General features: G+C 40.8%; 3 protein-coding genes across 3 annotated transcripts in view; 2 read left to right on the top strand and 1 right to left on the bottom strand.

Moving 5' to 3' along the window:
- Window positions 1-301: 301 nt before the first annotated feature.
- LOC308381385 (DNA-directed RNA polymerases I, II, and III subunit RPABC1) lies at window positions 302-3,014 on the bottom strand. Its single transcript, XM_080858946.1, has 8 exons — window positions 2,876-3,014; window positions 2,547-2,721; window positions 2,220-2,335; window positions 1,643-1,723; window positions 1,487-1,545; window positions 1,244-1,322; window positions 714-788; window positions 302-501 (listed from the first exon to the last, which is right to left on the bottom strand). Exons 1-7 carry the CDS (start codon window positions 2,930-2,932, stop codon window positions 723-725), a joined length of 633 nt encoding a protein of 210 aa, XP_080715072.1. The 5' UTR covers window positions 2,933-3,014; the 3' UTR covers window positions 302-501; window positions 714-722.
- A 237-nt stretch (window positions 3,015-3,251) lies between these two features.
- LOC308381412 (phospholipid hydroperoxide glutathione peroxidase-like) lies at window positions 3,252-8,872 on the top strand. Its single transcript, XM_080858975.1, has 7 exons — window positions 3,252-3,370; window positions 4,176-4,270; window positions 4,540-4,684; window positions 5,621-5,772; window positions 8,206-8,230; window positions 8,353-8,412; window positions 8,555-8,872. The coding sequence occupies exons 1-7, from the start codon at window positions 3,302-3,304 to the stop codon at window positions 8,585-8,587; spliced, it is 579 nt and encodes a 192-aa protein (XP_080715101.1). The 5' UTR covers window positions 3,252-3,301; the 3' UTR covers window positions 8,588-8,872.
- Window positions 8,873-12,101: 3,229 nt separating this feature from the next.
- Window positions 12,102-19,306, top strand: part of LOC308381645 (phosphatidylinositol 4-phosphate 5-kinase type-1 gamma-like) — a gene marked incomplete at its 3' end in the record, with an annotated part of 41,199 nt that continues 33,994 nt past the window's right edge. The window contains exon 1 of the mRNA XM_080859232.1: window positions 12,102-12,168. Coding sequence (XP_080715358.1) covers window positions 12,150-12,168 — 19 coding nt within the window. The 5' untranslated portion in view covers window positions 12,102-12,149. The remainder of the gene's footprint in view (window positions 12,169-19,306) is intronic.

Here is a 19,306-nt window from a genome sequence, read left to right as displayed (position 1 = left end):
AAAATATGGGCAGATACAACCCCTTCAAATCTATCAGATAGCATCAGTTTTGAGACATCCCAGCTGTGGTTTTGGGGTTTGGGGCTGTAATGCTGGTGCCATTGATGCTTTATGATAACAGTAGACGTGACCATCAGACCCATGTCTACTCATGTGGAGAGCTCTTCATTCCCCTGGATTCCTTAGTTACTGGTCTTAACTGGATGTAATGTTCTCTGTAGACAACTGTATAAGCCAGGGAAATGGCTTATTAAATTATATCGTTCATACTTTTTAAGTAATAACAAATATTGTCTGTATGTAAAAAAAGTGTTTTAATTAATAAATGGCTGTTTTACAAAACTAAGTCTTCTTGATTTAGCAAGAATTCCAGCATAGGTAATCAATTAAAGGGGGTCATGTTTTTGCCAAGTCGGTTCTACAAAGGGTTAGACATGTAAGAATTTTTTTTCCCCATAGTCCAGTGAAATCGCGCCAGTTAATCATGAGCCTGCCAAATACCTGTAAAAAAAAAAAGACAAACAGGATTCATGTTACATGCATCCAGTTTATGGTGGCTACGGAATGCTTTTCTTTATTTGCCTTTAGCATGAGATTTGAAGACAGAAAGGTATTAATTTAATATTCAAAGGATGTCAATGCTGGACTAGAGTTTGTTTCATGTTACTTGTACACACATGGTTGTATGATGTAATATTCCAAGCCTGGTGTACCTTTTGTCTCTACTGTACAAGTCTGTATGTGATGTACCGGCCCGCAGTCTCACTAGGCCTGATGATCTTCACCACCTATTCATTTAAGACAAATGAAGACCACAAGCAACCAACCATAAACATCACCAGAATGCACAGACATGAAAGAGAGGCACTCAAACACAAAAACACTGACACACCGGTCACACCTATGCGTTGGAATACGTTGATGCGTCAGGGTTAACGGATCCCCATTCACTTTGAATGGGGTGACGTCATCCTTTTGCCGAACTGAACTGAGCCACAATTCAGTTTGCCAAAGGATTCAAAGTGAATGAGGATCCGTTAACCCTGACGCATCAACGCATAGGTGTGACCGGTGTGAGGGGTGTACCACCAGTAGATTTCTTCCTTCTTGCTTTTAATTATGCAGCAGGATGTCTAGTCATCAGTTATTACAGCTTCAAACTTCACTACTAACTTGAATGATCATTGATGCAATATAGTTTGGGGAAAAAAAACCTGGCTTTTCAGGAGAAGGCACCACTTACCTGTCCTCTTTTCAGTCCAAAGTATCTAGCCACTGGGTCACCCGCCTGGATCCTGGGTAGTTGGCTCTCCTTGAGCTTACTTTTAATGTCAAGGTCTTTAACTCAGAAAATAATAACTGAACGGATTACTTCAGGCCGCAAGGTTCTTTTCCTCATTACCGCACATTGTTACATTTCAGAACAAATAGCTAAATATCACAACCACATTTTAGTGCATAAAACACAAATGTTCCAAAAGGATACTACCGGGCCAGCAACTCAACCACTTCTTCCTTGGTCATGACTATGTGTTCAGGAACAAGCTAAAATGAAACGACGGGTTAGATTACTAATTCAGAAAAGTAAATATGGACAAACAAGATTCAAAAGACACATAATGAGTGACATATAAGCGCTCACCTCATGCTCTGTAATGTTGATAAGAAGCTCTTGTTGGAGGAACTGCTCTAGGATGTATTTTGGGGCCATGTCAACCAGAGACTAAGAGGAGAGGAGAAATATGTATTATTAATAGTGATGACTGGCTCCTCGTACATCATAGTGCTAGCTTAATCTGTAATTTACCTGTAGCAAACATCAAACAGAAGACAGACATGAAAAATATATTTTGTGTTTTTGCAATGAAATTGTGGCTTTGCGGATGAAAATGTCATATTCATAGAGTAAAACAACATTCATAAGTAAGACAAACGGAAGATGTATGAGACATAATGGACAATGGTAATATTTTAAAAATACGTAACATTTGGCACGTGCACAAGGGGGTCATTTAAACCATAGACATATAGAATTAATTCTATATGTCTATGAAAAACTAACCAGTATGAGCTATACAGACAGACCGTTTAAATGACCCCCTTTCATCCGCAAAGCCACAATTTCATTGCAAAACTACAAAACATATTAGTCATGCCTGTCTTCTGTTTGATGTTTGCTACAGGTAAATAACAGATACAGCTATAGTGGGTTCACACACCTGTTTCGCCGAAGGAGTCATTCCCATCTGTACTACGATGATAGCTCTGGTAATGTTTTCTTCCTGCATGCGCTGACAGTACATTTTGATCGTCTTTATTCCCACTTTGGGCTCCTCTGTAACGACCAAAACATACCAAATAAAACGTCAGATCATCAGGTTTTACAGAAGTAACTTTAATACCTAATACTTCATTGACAGTGATACAGATGCCTAATTAAAAATAATATTGTCTACAAAGATTCAGACAACCATTACACCAGCACAACTAATAAGCTAATACAATGGATGACGTTGATCATACCAATTTCCACAAACATTATTTACCTGGGAAGAAAACGAACATCTGATCAGTGGGGTCGTCATTGTGAGCCACCAAAACCGTAAGATCTGTCCGTCGTGGGCGACCCTCACTGGGTTTGTCGCCGAACTGACTTTTAAACTCGTCTAGGGTCTGGTCCAATTCATCTTGAGTAACCAGATATCCTCGGTCATGGCACAACTGATAAGCAAAAAAATAAACAGGGCATGATAACCTAATACATCCCGCTAACATCCGGACATTCAGTGTGCAGTGCACTGGCTAATAATTCGCTAACTAGATAGCTAACAATAACAAGTATTTTCAACCAGTGGCGTATCACTTATAAACGTACCTGCATTATCGTCTTACGGATTTTCCATAACCTATACGTTTCCTCTTCGTCATCCATAACAATGTCCTTCCAATTATATTATCAAAGTACACTCGATGTAGCTCAAAGTCTCACACGTTTTCCACTCACGCTAATTCAAATGCATAGTACAACTGCAAAATCCGGAGAAGCAGTCACGTGGGTGATGTGTAGGACCATACACAGCTGTCTACACTTTCGCCTGTAGTCCTTTTTAGCATTTAAATGTCAATTTGATATTTATTTTTTTATAACAAGTATTTAAGTATAACGATTGCATAAAACTGTACTGTGTATTTTTGTGATAAACTAATTTTAATATTGGCTAGTATCGGGCAGCTGAGTGTAGAGCGGTCATTTTATGATTAGGCGGAGTCCAGGTCCAGGTCCAGGTCAAGTCCGAAGATAATGTTGCTCATACAGCGGGCGCTAGTTTGTTCACTGTTAGTCTGGAATAAGGGAGTTACCAGAGCAATGGTAAGTACAACAATTATGAACGCTTAGCCTGTTATTGTATCACATTTAATTGAGTGGTGTATTTGCAGAAACGACTTCTGCTGAGTAATGTCAAAGCAGTCAACGCAGCATGCGGTTATTTTTGGGCACCCAGTGTAACGTTAGTAGTCGGTCCAATGAGTCGGTCAAGAATCAATACGAACTGTTTTAATGGGTGAGAGAGCTTGTATGTCTGAATGTTCCGTGGCTGGTTTTATGGAAGTGAAAATAATGTTTTAAATTAGCTGTCCAGTGTAACTTTACGTTACGTAGTTATCCGGCTAGGTATTTGTTTTGTTTTTTTAGCTTTAAATCCTCTTGTAGGTGGGATGTAAGTGACGTTAGCCTTTGTGTTTTGATAGACTTGATAATGCTATTATCAAAATACTCGAAACGATTGTGAGGACTTGATGAAGCACGTGATTCATCTGTACAGCCCTGCAGCTGTGTCCGTCGTCTGTATCAGTTTTTCAGTGGATTAGGGCAGAATCTGTTTAGGGCTGGGCTGACCACTAGCACCTGCAACTTTTGTGTGTCTTGCATCTTAAGCCAGTGAAATCCCTGGACGAGCTTGACATGATTAGTGCATAGGGGATCTGTAGTGGGCTGGGATCGGCATCATTTACTAGTCAGCCTTTCTATGTGCAAGGTTCATAGAGGTTGCACACTCAGTCTTGTGCAACTCCCATTATCAGGAGTTAGTCATTTTTCTTTATTTCCTCTATTTTCTTCCATCTTCACCTCTGACTTATATTCTTGGTGCATTTGCCCCACTATCCATATGCAGTGTGCACAGGTGAACGACTGGCGGAGTGCCAAGTCCATTTACGAGTTCTCAGCCAAGGACATTGATGGGAATGAGGTATCTCTTGACAAATACAGGTAAGTTAACTTTTGAATACTTCCTCACAACCGCCAGTATTTGAAGGCCATTCTTGATTCCCTTCTTTAATACTAATGAACCGTTGGCACTTTTTTTTCTTTTTGCAGGCTGTTATCATATAGGGAAAAAAATATTACCTAGATTAACTTTTTTTCAACCACATGTCCAGACATAAGCACTTCATTTGTGAAAATACATGAAGACTACTGAATGGTGATTGTATTGTGTATAATTGTTTTAATGCCGTTTCTGTTTTACTTTTTGTCAGAGGAGATGTTTGCATCATCACAAATGTAGCCTCCAAATGAGGCAAGACCAGTGTGAACTACACTCAGTTTGCGGCAATGCACGCCACGTATGCTGAGAAAGGTTTGCGCATCCTGGGCTTTCCATGCAACCAGTTTGGAAGTCAGGTAAGGAAGGTTGCACCTCTGTTTATGATAGGACATTATTTAGTCTTGCTGTTGGAGGCATTGCCTGTAGTCAATGAAACACCTGCCCCAGTTACTACTGATGAGTCATGTGAGGTGTGGATGAAAATGGAGGAGTGATTCTCACTTCAGTTCAAACTATGGTGAAGTGTGGTCAAAATTATTAACAGACAACTGGAGTGGTACTGCAGATTTATTAATGATATCAGGAGCATTGTTATAATCATTATATGTTCATTACATGTTCATCCACAAGCCCACACATCTCTGGGCAAACCCATCTCTTATACCTAAAGACCCCTCCCTTGTACTCTTACAATGTGTCCACCTCTTCTCCCCAGAGATAAGAATATTTACATAGGATCCCCTTACCCCCAAGCCCTGGGTGACGCTCTTAGCTCATAAAACATTTCACAACAGGTCAGACAGAACACACGGCCAACTCAGTTACCAATTCAATTCAAGTTATACTATGGAATACTATACTAACCTAATGAATTAAATGAGAAATATATACATTTTATCCTACAGAAGTTCCTATCCCAGAGTAAGGTCAGTTAAAAGAAAAGCCTTGATTGATAAAATAATGAGGATCAGAAAGTTTTTGAGGTGATCCTGCTTGTGCAGGCCTGAATGACTTTCATTATGTTGCCTTGTTTTGCAAAAATCTATCGTTGGCCCGTCAAGGCCATGCTCTTCATTTGATGTTTGTCTTTATTACAGTACAATGCCAACTTCCACTTTTGGAAATGATGCAATTCATGTTAACCTTATTTAAAGCAAATCTCAACCGTCAGAAGTGTTTGGTCCCTCTTTTTCTAGAGGCATTTTTAGATAAAGAGTGAAAATAATTGAAGAAATTATTTAAGAGGTAATGTTTTGAACATTATGATATGATTCTTGTCTCCATCTCTGTAGGAACCAGGAACAGATGCTGAGATTAAGGAGTTTGCCAAAGGCTACAATGCTGAGTTTGACCTCTTCAGCAAGATCGACGTAAATGGTGACAATGCCCACCCCCTATGGAAGTGGATGAAGGATCAGCCCAAGGGAAAAGGAATGCTTGGGAAGTGAGTTTTATTTCATTACACCTTTTAGGTTGCCAACCTGCGTACACCTCTCTCTGTCTTCTATGAGCAGACAGAGGCCCCTGGGTGCAGGTGTATATTAAGTGTATCTATTGGTTACTTCAGAGTTACACTACCGTTCAAAAGTTTGGGGTCACTAAGAAATGTCCTAATTTTTCAAAGAAAAGCACTGTTTTTTTCAAAGAAGATGACATTAAATCAGAAATACACTCTTTACATTGTTAATGTGGCAAATTTCTATCCTAGGTGGAAATATCTGGTTTTCAGTTAAATATTTACAAAGGTTTATAGAGGCCTATTTCCAGCAACTACCACTCCAGTGTTCTAATGGTACATTGTGTTTGCTAATCGCCTTAGAAGACTAATGGATGACTAGAAAACCCTTGAAACCCCTTGTGCAATTATGTTAGCACAGCTGAAAACTGTTTTGCTGGTGAGAGAAGCTATAAAACTGGCCTTCATTTGAGCTAGTTGAGTATCTGGAGCATCACATTTTTTGGGTTTGGTTATACTCTGAAAATGGCTCGAAAAAGATAACTTTCATGTGAAACTCGCCAGTCTATTCTTGTTCTTAGAAATTTAGGCTATTCCATGTGAGAAATTGTGGAGAAACGGAACTTTTCCTACAACGATTTGTACAAGGTAAAAGGGATTTTAAATAGGGAAGGCTATCACTCCATTTTTCAACGCCATGCCATACCCTGTGGACAGCGCTTGATTGGAGCCAATTTCCTCCTACAACAGGACAATGACCCAAAGCGCACCTCCAAATTATGCAAGAACTATATAGGGAAGAAGAAGGCAGCTCGTATGCTGTCTGTTATGGAGTGGCCAGCGCAGTCACCGGATCTCAACCCCATTGAGCTGTTGTGGGAGCAGCTTGGCCGTATGGTACGCAACAAGTGCCCATCAAGCCAATCCAACTTGTGGGAGGTGCTTCAGGAAGCGTGGGGTGAAATTTCTACAGATTACCTCAACAAATTAACAGCTAGAATGCCAAAGGTCTCCAATGCTGTAATTGCTGCAAATTGAGCTTTTTTTGACGAAAGCAAAGTTTAAAGAACAAAATGTATATTTCAAATAGAAAACATTATTTCTAACCTTGTCAATGTCTTGACTATATTTTCTATTCATTTTGCAACTCATTTGATAAATAAAAGTGTGAGTTTTCATGGAAAACATGACATTTTCTGGGTGACCCCAAACTTTTGAACGGTAGTGTACGTACGTACTAAATGAAGTCAGAGGTGGGAACACAAGTGATTTTATCTAGGTCACAGTCTTGAAATTGGCAGGCATAAATAAATGTGCATTTTGTTTTATTTTACCAAAAAAACTTGGCGGAATGCAGAGCGTGCGTTATCGGGATTGTGTTTTATTCCCCCCCATATTGGACTACTGTAGAAATGTGTTTAAACAGTGCTATGTGCTTTTCTCAGCAGTTTAACAGTTTGTGCGACAAAATATTATTTTGGCACCACCTCCACCCACTCCCCCCAAAACAATGTTTAGATAACTTGGCTTAACTGTACCACTGATTTTAGAACATGGCTGCCAGCTACCAGGAACAAACAGAGATTATTGATTATTTGTATTGATGCCAACATGTTTTGCTCACAGTTGCGCATGGCAAAAACTCATTCCTTTCCTAAAGAGGAATTATCTGTCAGTTTTATATTTGTTTTCCAAGTAAAATCCTTTTAAGAAATGGAGGATTGTAATGTATAATACCATGTTCAAATGTTATAAGTCAGACATTCTACACTGTGTTTAGACTCAGATGTATAAAACAGCTGCTGAAAACTTGTGTAGGCCGAGTAAATTGATCAGGAATCGATAAGGGAATTGATTAAAAAATCAGACCAATAAGCAGAACCAACAGTAGCATTGATATAAATACAATCTTTTTATTTATTCATTTATTTATGGGCGTTTTAGCTTTAATTTGGATAGGACAGTGAAGTATTTTGAACAGGGAGTGAGGAGGAATGAAGAGGTGGGGAGAGGATCGTGAAACGACATCAGGCCGAAATCGAACCTGTGTCCCCGTGGGCATTGTAGCCCAAAATTACATTTAGTCTTTGCTAAGCTTTATCCTTATTGAATTAAATACTCTTTGCATATAAACTGAACTAGTTGTCACCTATGGGAGTCCTATGTATCCTTTTATCCTACTTATTTATACTTAGTATCCTTATGTAACTAGCTACACTGTAGATACCTAGCTGTGTTAGGAATAACTTTAGTTATTAAGTAATGCAATTTAAGACTGTGAAACTGTGTATTTGTCACTGCACTGTGCACAAGACTGATTGTGCAACCTCTATGAACTTTGCAACTAGAAATGCTGGCTAGTAATCAGATTAGAGAGCAGTGACCGATCTGATTTTCTGATCTATTTTTCTTTACTCATAGCAACATCAAGTGGAATTTTACCAAGGTGAATATATCTTGATCTTTTTCTCATTCTATGCATCCATCAAGAAGTATTTTGGGCAGTAGAGTCCTTAACTAAAGGTAATAAAGCGTGTTCACCCAATTTTGCTGCTTTTGTGTTTCCAGTTCCTTATTGATCGTGAGGGACAAGTTGTGAAGAGGTATGGTCCCATGGATGATCCAAGTGTAAGTTGGAGTGTTTTTTTGTCATCACTAAGCAGACTACAGTGTGATATTAATGTATTTGTAAAGTGCTGAGATGATCTGTCTTGTTAATGTGTTCTTTTCTTGTTGATCTCAAACCTTGAATTTGTGTGTGTTTTGACAGACGGTGGAAAAAGATCTCCCCAAGTACCTGTAAAGAGCTTCCTGTCCGTCTTACACTTCCCTCGGTACCCCCTTGGTCTCCTGTGGCGGGCTGGCTGTGAGTGTGTCACTGCCCAGATTAGTGACGGCCTGACCGTAAACCTGTTTGCCAGGGAGGTCAGGCCTGATGGAACTGGCGTGCATAACCACTGGGATGGCCTCTTAACACTAGCAAACCTTCAGGAGACAAGGCTTAACCATTTCCCCCCCGCACAAAAATCTTGCACTGTTTTTTTTTTTTTACTATGATTTATAACCCTAATAAAGTTATGTTCAAGTATGATCATTGTCATTATTACACTGTACCAGAGACATGGGTGTTAGTAAGGCTACATGGGTTAGCTAAATAGGAGGTACTTAGGCATAATACAAGACCAAAGTGTAGCACTCAAAAGGCATCAGTAGCCAGTTCCATGTTTGTGTTTCAAAGATTCAATAGTCAAATTTGATTTTAGACTTTCAATTTACTGTAACCGCCTGTAAATATATGACGCCTTTCTTTAACAAGTCTTAACATTTGATGTGAAAAGAAGTGTGATGGGCGGATTTGACATAAAAGGAGAATATCAATTTCTTCTCCCTGGACATTTGTGTTTTATGATCTAGTCTACAAAATTAGTTTTTATGGGTGAAGTAAGTAGGTTTTGTTGACAAAAACTACGCTAGCAATAATGCTTCTAGTCTTAAAGAGGCAATTACTTTGTCAGTTAGCATTTGGCTAGCTCAGCTTTGCTGTACAGCTGTGGGCTATACATTGAAAAACAATATTCGAAACAATTCAAAATATTAGGCTTTAAGGTTTAACGATGGTAAGCCAACTCATTTGGAGATTCTCAAATGTAATGTAGCAGCCTGATATGATACCATACCTGGCTCACCTAGGCCTACGTGAAACTGAATCTCACGGATCTTACCAAATCACACGGATTTTCACTCCCAATAGCATAGACTAATAATAACTAGTCCATTAGACTGCTGTGCAGTGCGAGTGAAAGGCTTCCATGTTCGTACTGTGCAGATCACTAAGTCTGTAGCAGAACTGTACCTTTTGTCTGACTTCACTTGAAAAATTGGCCAATAATTCAATGTAAACAATGGAGGCTGGTATTTGCATTTGTGTCTTTTGGGAGTTCCATCGTCCAAGTAAGCCCTTTCTTTAAGCCACTGACAGGGTCATACTGACATTCTGTCTGACAACACAAAAATTCCTACAGAGATAGATCCGTGTCTGTTTTGCTCAATAACTGTAAAGAAACTGAAGAAAATGTGTGTTTCTCTGTAACAACCCAAAGCTGGTTTGCTCCCAGGGTAGAGCTAGTGGTTAAACCCATATTCATACAGGCCTATTACGACACTCCAGGCATGTTAGACAAGTTGCAGGGGCCACTATGGTCAAATTCTGCTTTTCTATTTGAAGATCACAACAAAAGCTGTCACGGTTATGCAATAGATCGCAATCTATTTCAAATAAAATAGCATTGGGTAATGATTTGCTGCAATCTGCTACAAAAGTCACATAGCGTAGGGAACATCACAATGACTGGATGACTGGCTATCCTTTGTGGTCCAAAGCCTGTAGATATGAAGACAATGTTTTGCTTACTTGTCAACACCACAAAACCATAGATGAGAGAGCTTTTTTTGTGCTAATTAACGTTTGGGGACTCCAGTATAAGAACCTAATTGGTGAATATTATGATCATGCAGTTTTGAGAGGCAATATATTTATAACAGAGTAGTATGGAAAAGGTCATAAGCATAGTTGTCGATAAGGTAATCCTATACCCATATTTAATTTTTTGAAGGGATTACATTACATAGCCTTTTTAAGGTTGCTGGTTATAGTGTTCTTACTGAATACAAGACCTATTTCTATCATTAAATGCCCTTCCTAAAAGTTTGCACCCAAAAACATCTGAAAAATAGAGCTCACCTTGAACCTTCACTTCAGGTTTAAGCTAAAATGCACAAAAAGCGACCTCTAGTGGCAGTGGTGAGCCTTTGTGACAGCAACTGTATTTACAAGGAATTGTAAATAGATGATTGTAGGTTACCAATGTAATAAATATAATTTATTATAGTAATATAAATGTAATTTTTTCCCCTTGTCTATATTCTTCCACTAATTTATGTATTTTAAAGAAAAGTCCGCTACTGCACTACTGCTCAATCTTTTAAGGCACACAGAACAGACAGTATAGTCTGTTTGAGTTATTGTTGCTTAACATGTCAGCCCTTCTCAGAAGGACTGAAGGGCCTGACCGCATGCCACTAGGGAATATACATCTGGGATAAATATAAAATGGAAGAACTCTCCACATCACTGGACAACACTAGATTCTCTTCTTTCATGTCATAATTCATTATGTTTTAATATCTCAATGCAAGATATAATACTCCTGGGAAACTCATTTCAAAAGTTTTCACCCCCCAAAATCTGAATAGAGCCCGTCTTGAAGTTCTCCTTTAAATCACCACCGCTCCAGGTTTAAGCTAAAATACACAAAAAGCGCCCTCTAGTGGCAGTTGTGATACTTCTTGATGACAGCAACTGTGTTTACAAGGAATTGTAAATAGATGACTGTACCAATGTAATAACTATAATTTATTATAAGAATATAAATTAAATATATAAATACATATGTAATTTGACAGTGGTGTAAAAGAAAAGGAGAATGATAACAGTGGCGAACCGCCAGGGCCTGCTGAAAGTTCTCTGTAGACCTAAACACTGCCATCACCTATTTCTTTCATCATGAGGGCTACTGGTTTTATGTTGCACAGTTCGTTTGACATCCTGAGGCCAATTGGTCAGGGAGCATAATTGATTTACATTAAAAATTGTACAAAGGTATATTTAAAAAAAACAAGCTTCATTGCACATGAGGAATATACAGTAAGTCTCTATGTTGACATTCTGAGATGAACTGTTCAGAGAGCATAATAGCTTTATATTTGTTCTAAAATAAATAAATAATAATAATAAAAAACACATTGCACATGACCGATATTAGACTCTGTGTTCAAATTGTTGAAGTGCATAAAAGGTTTTTATTTTGAATGTGAAATAAATATTGACTATTACACTAACTTGTATTTATGTTACTCACATTGCCTTTCAAATGTAATAGGCTTACAGCCAAAGATATCTAATTTGACGTCAATTGAAAGATAACTCTAAGATGACATAGCAAACCTGCCTGCGAAATGACGTAGGCCCTCTACTGGCGTATTAAGCCTCTGTTGGACTGGGTCTGGGACAGCTGCGTCGGTCGCTTGTCGGTGAAGTAGCTTACGCCGTGTGAGGATACCCTGATGTGCCAACGGGAGGATGAAGGTCGAAACGGGGAGATGGAATGCTAGCATGTAGCTAGTTTATGTTTGCAAAGTCCAGATGACAGTGAGCAAACATCTTCCATCGATCCATCGTAAGAAGCCCTTTTCGATCAAGTTAAATGGAAGGAACAGTGAGGCTATCGGAGATCGGTCAAGGCACCACATCATCTGCGGCTCTAGCGTCTGATGATACGGAGACCGTCATTGGCGTCAGTTATGGGATGGACGGGGGGGATCCAGGTGTGTATAATCTACACACCACAAAACAGTCGGATTGCTCTTTAGTTTACCACGAAATGCTTGTGTCGTTACACCTTGCTACGAGAGAAAGCGTATGGACCGTAGTACAAGTAGCCTGTGCCTAATGCATTGCAGACGCGTGCGCGGTTGTCCTAGGCTCATGCGCTTTTCCCATCATATTTTCACCATGTACTCTCCAGATTTCCCATGCAATCTTGAGAAGTTATAGACCCCACTGTAACAGCTATTTTAAATGCATGATGTCGAGGCTAATATTGCACGGATTAGTGCGTTTCCTTATACTGCACGTCTCACCTCATACGAAACTTGCATATTGACACAATCGTGTTCATGTGCAAACAACACGTGACTTCGTGTTTTACTGCGAGGCAATAGCTCATGTCATGCAGCCTAATAAAACTATTGGTAGCTATGGAGATGCAATACATATCCTTATGACTTAACTCGACAAGGATATGGGTATTATTATTCTACTGATCGATGTGTAGAAGATGAGAGAGTAATTATTAGGACAGTGGACACACCGGAGGAATACTCTTCTCTATCACCGTCTCTGCGCCTCAGTGAAGACTGACAGCTGCGCAGTCACCCATTCCCCTTTCTGGCAACTCTCTCCTCCTGGGTACCCTGAATAATGGCTAAATATCCTGTGTCAGAAAGCTAAACCTATTTTCAGATAGGGCTCCCTGCATTCTAGGCATCTGGCAGCAGAAAATGAAATGAAAATTCCAAGGCTGTGCTCAGGACCAGCTCACCCCAACATTCAAGCATTTGCTGGGAGTCAATGAGGAAAAAAAATACACTTTGCAGTTTCCTTTCGATGCCAAAGCCAAGTGGGCTGGGCTATGCTGGACTTCTATGTTGTGAATTCTTTACATCTCGTTGATTAAATTGCACCAGACACTGCACACTCCCTCAGATGTTACAGAGGACCAAAAGGCCAAAAGTCGTATTCATTTTAGGCCAGGTTCTGTTAAGTGTAGCACTTTAGATCAACGGTATGCCTAAGCACAAACTAATATGGGCACAGGAATAGATCAGGGGTCTCCTGAAGCCACGCTGTGCATCTCAGAAATGCTTCATGTATCAACCCTGAGTCTCAACCCTGAGTCTCAGGAGGTGCTAACCATGGCTGGCAAACCTGCTGAGGTTTTAATTATTCAAATCCATTTAAATGGACCCGCTGAGGTTCTATTGTTTCATTTCATTTTTAGAATGCAGTCTTATCTCCTTAGTAAAACGCAATTATCTCAAAGCATGCAATACAATGCATTTTTTTTAAAACCCAATGGAAATTGTCATGTGTTGCCATCTAGCAGCATTAAAAACAAAACCATGACCTGGATACAGGGCAATCCTTATGGTAGATTCTGAAGATGTATACAGTCCAACATGTGCTAAAAGTGCTCCATACATTTAAAACAGTAGTGAGGAGTTTTGTCTAAAACTAGTATGTTAACCACCTATACGCCATGTAAAAGCCTTAAAGACACCAACAACAGCACAGCTGCTACTAATAAAAGCTTCCTTATATGCTAACTGGTGTGTTTTGGTGATATAGTTGGCGGTGTTCTATGAAAGCTTACATTTTAGTGATATGGTCTGCCTGTGACCACAGAACTTAGTGCATAGCCTGGGAGGCTAGTGGGTGTGTTTATGTCCTTCACATGACTTTGTACCATCTGAATGAATTTGAATGACAATAAAATCTAGTTACTGATAAAAACTTATGTCAAAAAATGGCAATACTATTGCTTTGCATTTATAAACAATAGTTGATTATTCTTGTCACTGAACAATGTTTGAAATGCCTTATAGACAGTTTGTTTTAGTACTGAGTCTATGGTAAAGTAAGAAGGGTTTAATTTGAAAATATAAAATGTTGTTAGTTTTGTGTGGTACAGCATTAGGCCTAGCTGTCAGCTAATTGTTTTTTTGTGGTAGATTAACAGTGCAGAATGGGTTTGTGTGGTTCATTTGGTGCTGTACTAAGACTGTTTGTATGTGTTGTGCAGTATATGTGTCAGAGGAATGTGACCGTGGTGTTTTGTGTGAACAGTGGTTTAATGTTTAGTGAAATAGCCTCAAGCTCAACAACAGAGTAAGACTGTCTTGTTTGTGTTTGTCAGTGAACTTCCAGAAGAATGTGACCATGTTGTTAGTGTGTATCAGCAGGATGGGTTTATGATGTATGTGTGTGTGGTGTGTGTTAGTGTGTACCAGCAGGATGGGTTTATGATGTGTGTGTGGTGTGTGTTAGTGTGTACCAGCAGGATCGGTTTATGATGTGTGTGGATGGTCGGAAACTGAAAATGTGTTTGTGCGGGTTATGTGTTGAAGCCTAGTACTACAAATTGCTTTGCGTTTGTTTTACTATACTAGTTGTTAAATGTGTTAATTCTCTCTCTCTCTCTCTCTCTCTCTCTTTCTCTCTCTATCTCTCTCTCTCTCTCTCTCTCTCTCTCTCTCTCTCTCTCTGTATGCTGTGGGTATACAGAGTGTACACAGACAGGTCCGAGCCGGCTTGCAGAGTTAGCATACACACTGTAATTCCCCCCAGGGCTGACCAGACAAGCAAAGCATCAGCATAAATATTAGCACTCTGTCAAGGAAATATAGTAAACTAGTGTCACCATAGCAAACATAGAACACATTTGCCTCCCATTATTTATGCACGTCTCATTATCCAAATACAGAGGCCAATCATTTTCCTTCTAGCTATGGTGAACATCATCCTTACCTACAGTTCTATAGGTTTTTAACTGCATGTTTTCACAAAGGAGCGGGTGGTCCTTTCATGTAAAGGTGATCACAAGTAGGAGTAAATTAGAAGCCAAGCGGAGTGTTAAAGGTTGAGATAACGGTCAAGCTTAGCCCAGCTGATTGTGTGGGCACAGCTGGTATGAAGCATATTGCATTTGGGCTGATGACTGATGCTCAGAAAATGAGAGATTGACATGGAGGGAGTTCTCCTTAGGATTGCGTATCCTTAGAGAGCTGCCTATTGACTCTTGAGTGGATAACTAATTGGATGTGGAGTGCACTACTGGAGTGATTGATAACCCAGCTGCTATGTTGAATGTAGAAAATGGTTACATCCGATGATTTGATTCCAGGTCCTTCCAAATACTGTGAAATGTAATTGACCTTCAATGACCTTCATGCTGGTATGTTTCAGGTTTCGGTCAGACCTAGCCAATACTGTGTCCCACTACTAAGACAGCACAGTCTGCTTCAGTGTGCTGTGCACATCAGAAATAATTGACATACAAGGATGACTTGCGCTCATGTATGCAGGAGGCAATATTTTAATAGTTGGTGCCATTACTGAACCAAGGATACATTTGTTCTTAGAAACTCTATTTACTTAGCTATCTCTGCGGCTCTTACTTACTGCAGCTAGTGTTTGAGTTCAATTGTAGTTCAAGTTTAAATTATTAAGTAAAACTGGCACCGAAAGAGTAATTAGGTGAATTTGCTTGAGGCACTCAAAAGGAAATGTGGTAACTGGTATTTTTTTCTTTTCATTCCTCAATGGCTCCTCAGTACTTCTCTCCCGCTGAAGACCACCATTGAGAGGACTACTGCATGTGAAAGATTATTGATTCTCTTTTTTACAAATGCCTCTCTATGTCCTTCTGTCTCTCTTTAACTGACCGTTATGGTACTACAGTTGCCACCTTCCACCACCGAACAGTGTTCATGTCATGTGTGATAATCAGTGCACATTACCAGAGTGACACCAGTAAACAATGCAGTGCGGCTTGAGAACTGGCACGGAATTATTCAGTTTGTTTCTGCGCTGCAGGAGGCCGGCAGCGTGCTCGCTGCTGCGCGCATGCGCGTGCGGCCCGACGCCAGAGACAACACGGGCCCCAGGGCTCCTGTGCATGACCTTGTGCTGCTGTGTGTCCTCGTCTCCGAGCTCTTGCCAGGGCCCTCGAATATGCTGGATATCTATCTCTCTCTCTCTCTCTATCTCTCTCTCTCTCTCTCTCTCTGTTGCTCTCTCTATCTCTCTCTCTCTCTCTCTGTGCTCTCTCTGTGCTCTCTCTCTGTGCTCTCTCTATCTCTCTCTCTCTCTCTCTGTGCTCTCTCTGTGCTCTCTCTCTGTGCTCTCTCTCCCTCTCCCTCTCTCTCTCTCTCTCTCTCTCTCCCTCTGTTGCTCTCTCTATCTCTCTCTCTCTCTCTCTGTGCTCTCTCTGTGCTCTCTCTCTGTGCTCTCTCTCCCTCTCCCTCTCTCTCTCTCTCTCTCTCTCTCTCTTTGCTTGGTGCTCTGCTAGAGAGCATAGCGGGGGGAAAGCTAGAATAAGAACCACCCTTCAACCCTGTTTAAAGGCAGTGTGATCTATGTGTGTGTGTGATAAAGGCACATTACATTCACTTGCCGCAAAGGGGGAGCCAAATGATCTTAATGGACTGAGTGACTACAAATCTCTCATCTCTTCTCTTCTACATATCAGCTGTGCCAACAGGCCAAGCATGGTATTTTCCATGAGTGCAAATAGCAGTCTGTTTCCCCACCAGCCACCCTAGTATGGCAGCTTCGCGAGAGAAAGGTCTTGTTTACACACATGTACACCCCAGAAATGGATGTAACGATTTCCTCGTATGATATGTGCATGGTTAAAGCTATCTAAAGTAGCCTACATCCCAGAGCTCTGAGAACTGGCAGTGAGCGAGGACGAGACGGAGAAGAATGAGAAATGGCTCCCTCCTCTCGTTTGCTTCTCTCTTCCAGCTGTCCTGTCTTCTAATGTCGGTGAAATCAGCTTATCAGATCACGGGCCATCCTCTCAGCAGCTGGAGCGCCTGCCAACCTCGGCTCCGCCGCCACGCTTTAACCGCACACTCCGCGAAACACACACATACCCTTTGCTGCTGTGCTGCGTTATGTAAGCCTTACATAAGAGCAGCGCTCCCAACCGGGGCCTCAGGTTATCACCCGAGTCTCCTCAGTACCACCTCAAAGTGGGCACTGGTAGTATGCCACTGGGAGACCTGTGTCCTTTCAGTCTGCTAGGGCAGTGGTTCTCAAACTGTGGTGGCTCCCTTTTGGTGGTACTACATTTTTTATGACTAGGATATTAATCATTAAATATGTATAAAAAAATCATTAAAACAACAATTTAAGTTTGTTATTTATCTGAGCCATGCTCATTCTCCTGATCAGGCATTACAGTGAGGTAATAACACTTAGTTCCTATCGCGCGGCATGCTACCGAAGGTCAATGATAGTTACAATGGTGGTACTTTGAAAGCCAAATATTTTCTGAGGTGGTACTCACGGTGAATCGTTTGAGAACCACTGTGCTAGGAGATGCAGCTAGGCCATCGCTCAGTTCTCTCTGGCTGTGTTGGCTTGCATGTTTGGCATCAGGAGCGCTCCGAGGTGTTGTGTGAGAATGGGGGGACAGTGTGGCTTGAGTGTGTACTGCAGTTACCATCAGTCAGAGCTACAGTCAGCTCTGTGGGACTGTGAGCGTGAATCACGGCCCCCAGCAACTGTCACACATGACCTCATGTTAGAGATAGAAAAGAAGGCTGCAGCCGAGGGTAGGTGCAGGTCTGATGCAGACGCGCACAGACAGTTCTGAGGATGTAGTTGTGCAGGCAGGCGGTGTAGGGTATGCATTTTAATGCTCAAAGCACACTGAAGCTGTAGTATACTGCACAAAGCAAACTAGAGCTGTAGTATACTGCCACAAAGCAAACTGAAGCTGTAGTATACTGCCACAAAGCAAACTGAAGCTGTAGTATACTGCCACAAAGCAAACTGAAGCTGTAGTATACTGCACAAAGCAAACTGAAGCTGTAGTATACTGCCACAAAGCACGATGAAGCTGTAGTATACTGCCACAAAGCACGCTGAAGCTGTAGTATACTGCCACAAAGCAAACTGAAGCTGTAGTATTCTGCCACAAAGCAAACTGAAGCTGTAGTATTCTGCCACAAAGCAAACTGAAGTTGTAGTATTCTGCCACAAAGCAAACTGAAGCTGTAGTATTCTGCCACAAAGCAAACTGAAGCTGTAGTATTCTGCCACAAAGCACGCTGAAGCTGTAGTATTCTGCCACAAAGCACGCTGAAGCTGTAGTATACTGCCACAGATATTCTGCCTTCTGTACATCAGTAATTGTTATTTGTTTAGTGATTTATTGATAAACCGGATTTTGATTCAACATCTCTCCAAGGGATATGTGTGTTTGTATGCCTGTGTATGTGTGTGTGTGTGTGTGTGTGTGTGTGTGTGTGTGTGTGTGTGTGTGTGTGTGTGTGTGTGTGTGTGTGTTTGTGTGTGTGTATCTGTCTGTCTTCGGAGACAGGAGATACATTCATATAAGGCAGATTATCTGCCATGATGTCATCAATTATGGGATGTTTATGTGCTTGTTTGTTTGAGAGAGCGACATCTGCTTTAGGTTGACTGCTTAGATTTTATTTGTGTGAGACTGCCAGCTGTTATAGTCTATAAGCTACAGGTGAAACGGATGATATCATTATTTCATGTGTCATTGCATGTTTGTGTATGTGTGTGTGTGTATTTGTGTGTGTGTATGTATGTATGTGTGCGTATGTGTGTGTGTATACGCGCGTGTGTGTGGCAGCTGGTCTGTTGAGATAGCACAGTCACGGCCAAATGCATACTGACTGCATGTTGACACATGATCAGAGCCAGCGGGCCTAAAAGCTAGTGTTCCATGGCAACCTGTGTTCCATGGCAACCTGAACTACCAGAGCATGTTTTTATTTTTTATTATCACACTTCGTCTGCATGCTTGGGACACTGGGACTCCTGTCTTTCTGTGGTTAACTGTTATCTGTTAGTTAGTTTGTTTGTTTGTTAACCTTTCTTTTAAGTATTTGGAAAAGGCCAACACATGTTCATGTTCATTCTTTTATTCATTCCATTCATTTCTTGCTTGTTGCAAAGCAACTGTTGTCTATTGACAAGTCATACTCACATGTGAGTCAGATAACCTTGCACATGTAAGTTTTGTGGGTGTGATCACAATGGCCATGACTGCTCTGAAGCCTGTGGTTCTCTGCAGGGACAGATCTCTATGAGCCAGTCATCCAACCCTCTCTCTACTGCATAGTTGAGGTAATTACCTGG

The sequence above is a fragment of the Sprattus sprattus genome, assembly GCF_963457725.1.
Source record: "Sprattus sprattus genome assembly, chromosome: 20".
Taxonomy (NCBI): Eukaryota; Metazoa; Chordata; class Actinopteri; order Clupeiformes; family Clupeidae; genus Sprattus; species Sprattus sprattus.
Note: the sequence above shows the minus strand (reverse complement) of the source record. Positions and strands in the feature narration are given on the sequence as shown.

Coding starts and splice junctions, on each gene's coding strand:
- LOC308381385 (XM_080858946.1), bottom strand. CDS start 2,932: ATGGATGACGAAGAGGAAACGTATAGGTTATGGAAAATCCGTAAGACG. Junction 2,722..2,875: donor TCCGTAAGACGATAATGCAG/GTACGTTTATAA, acceptor TTTGCTTATCAG/TTGTGCCATGACCGAGGATA. Junction 2,336..2,546: donor GATGTTCGTTTTCTTCCCAG/GTAAATAATGTT, acceptor TGGTCGTTACAG/AGGAGCCCAAAGTGGGAATA.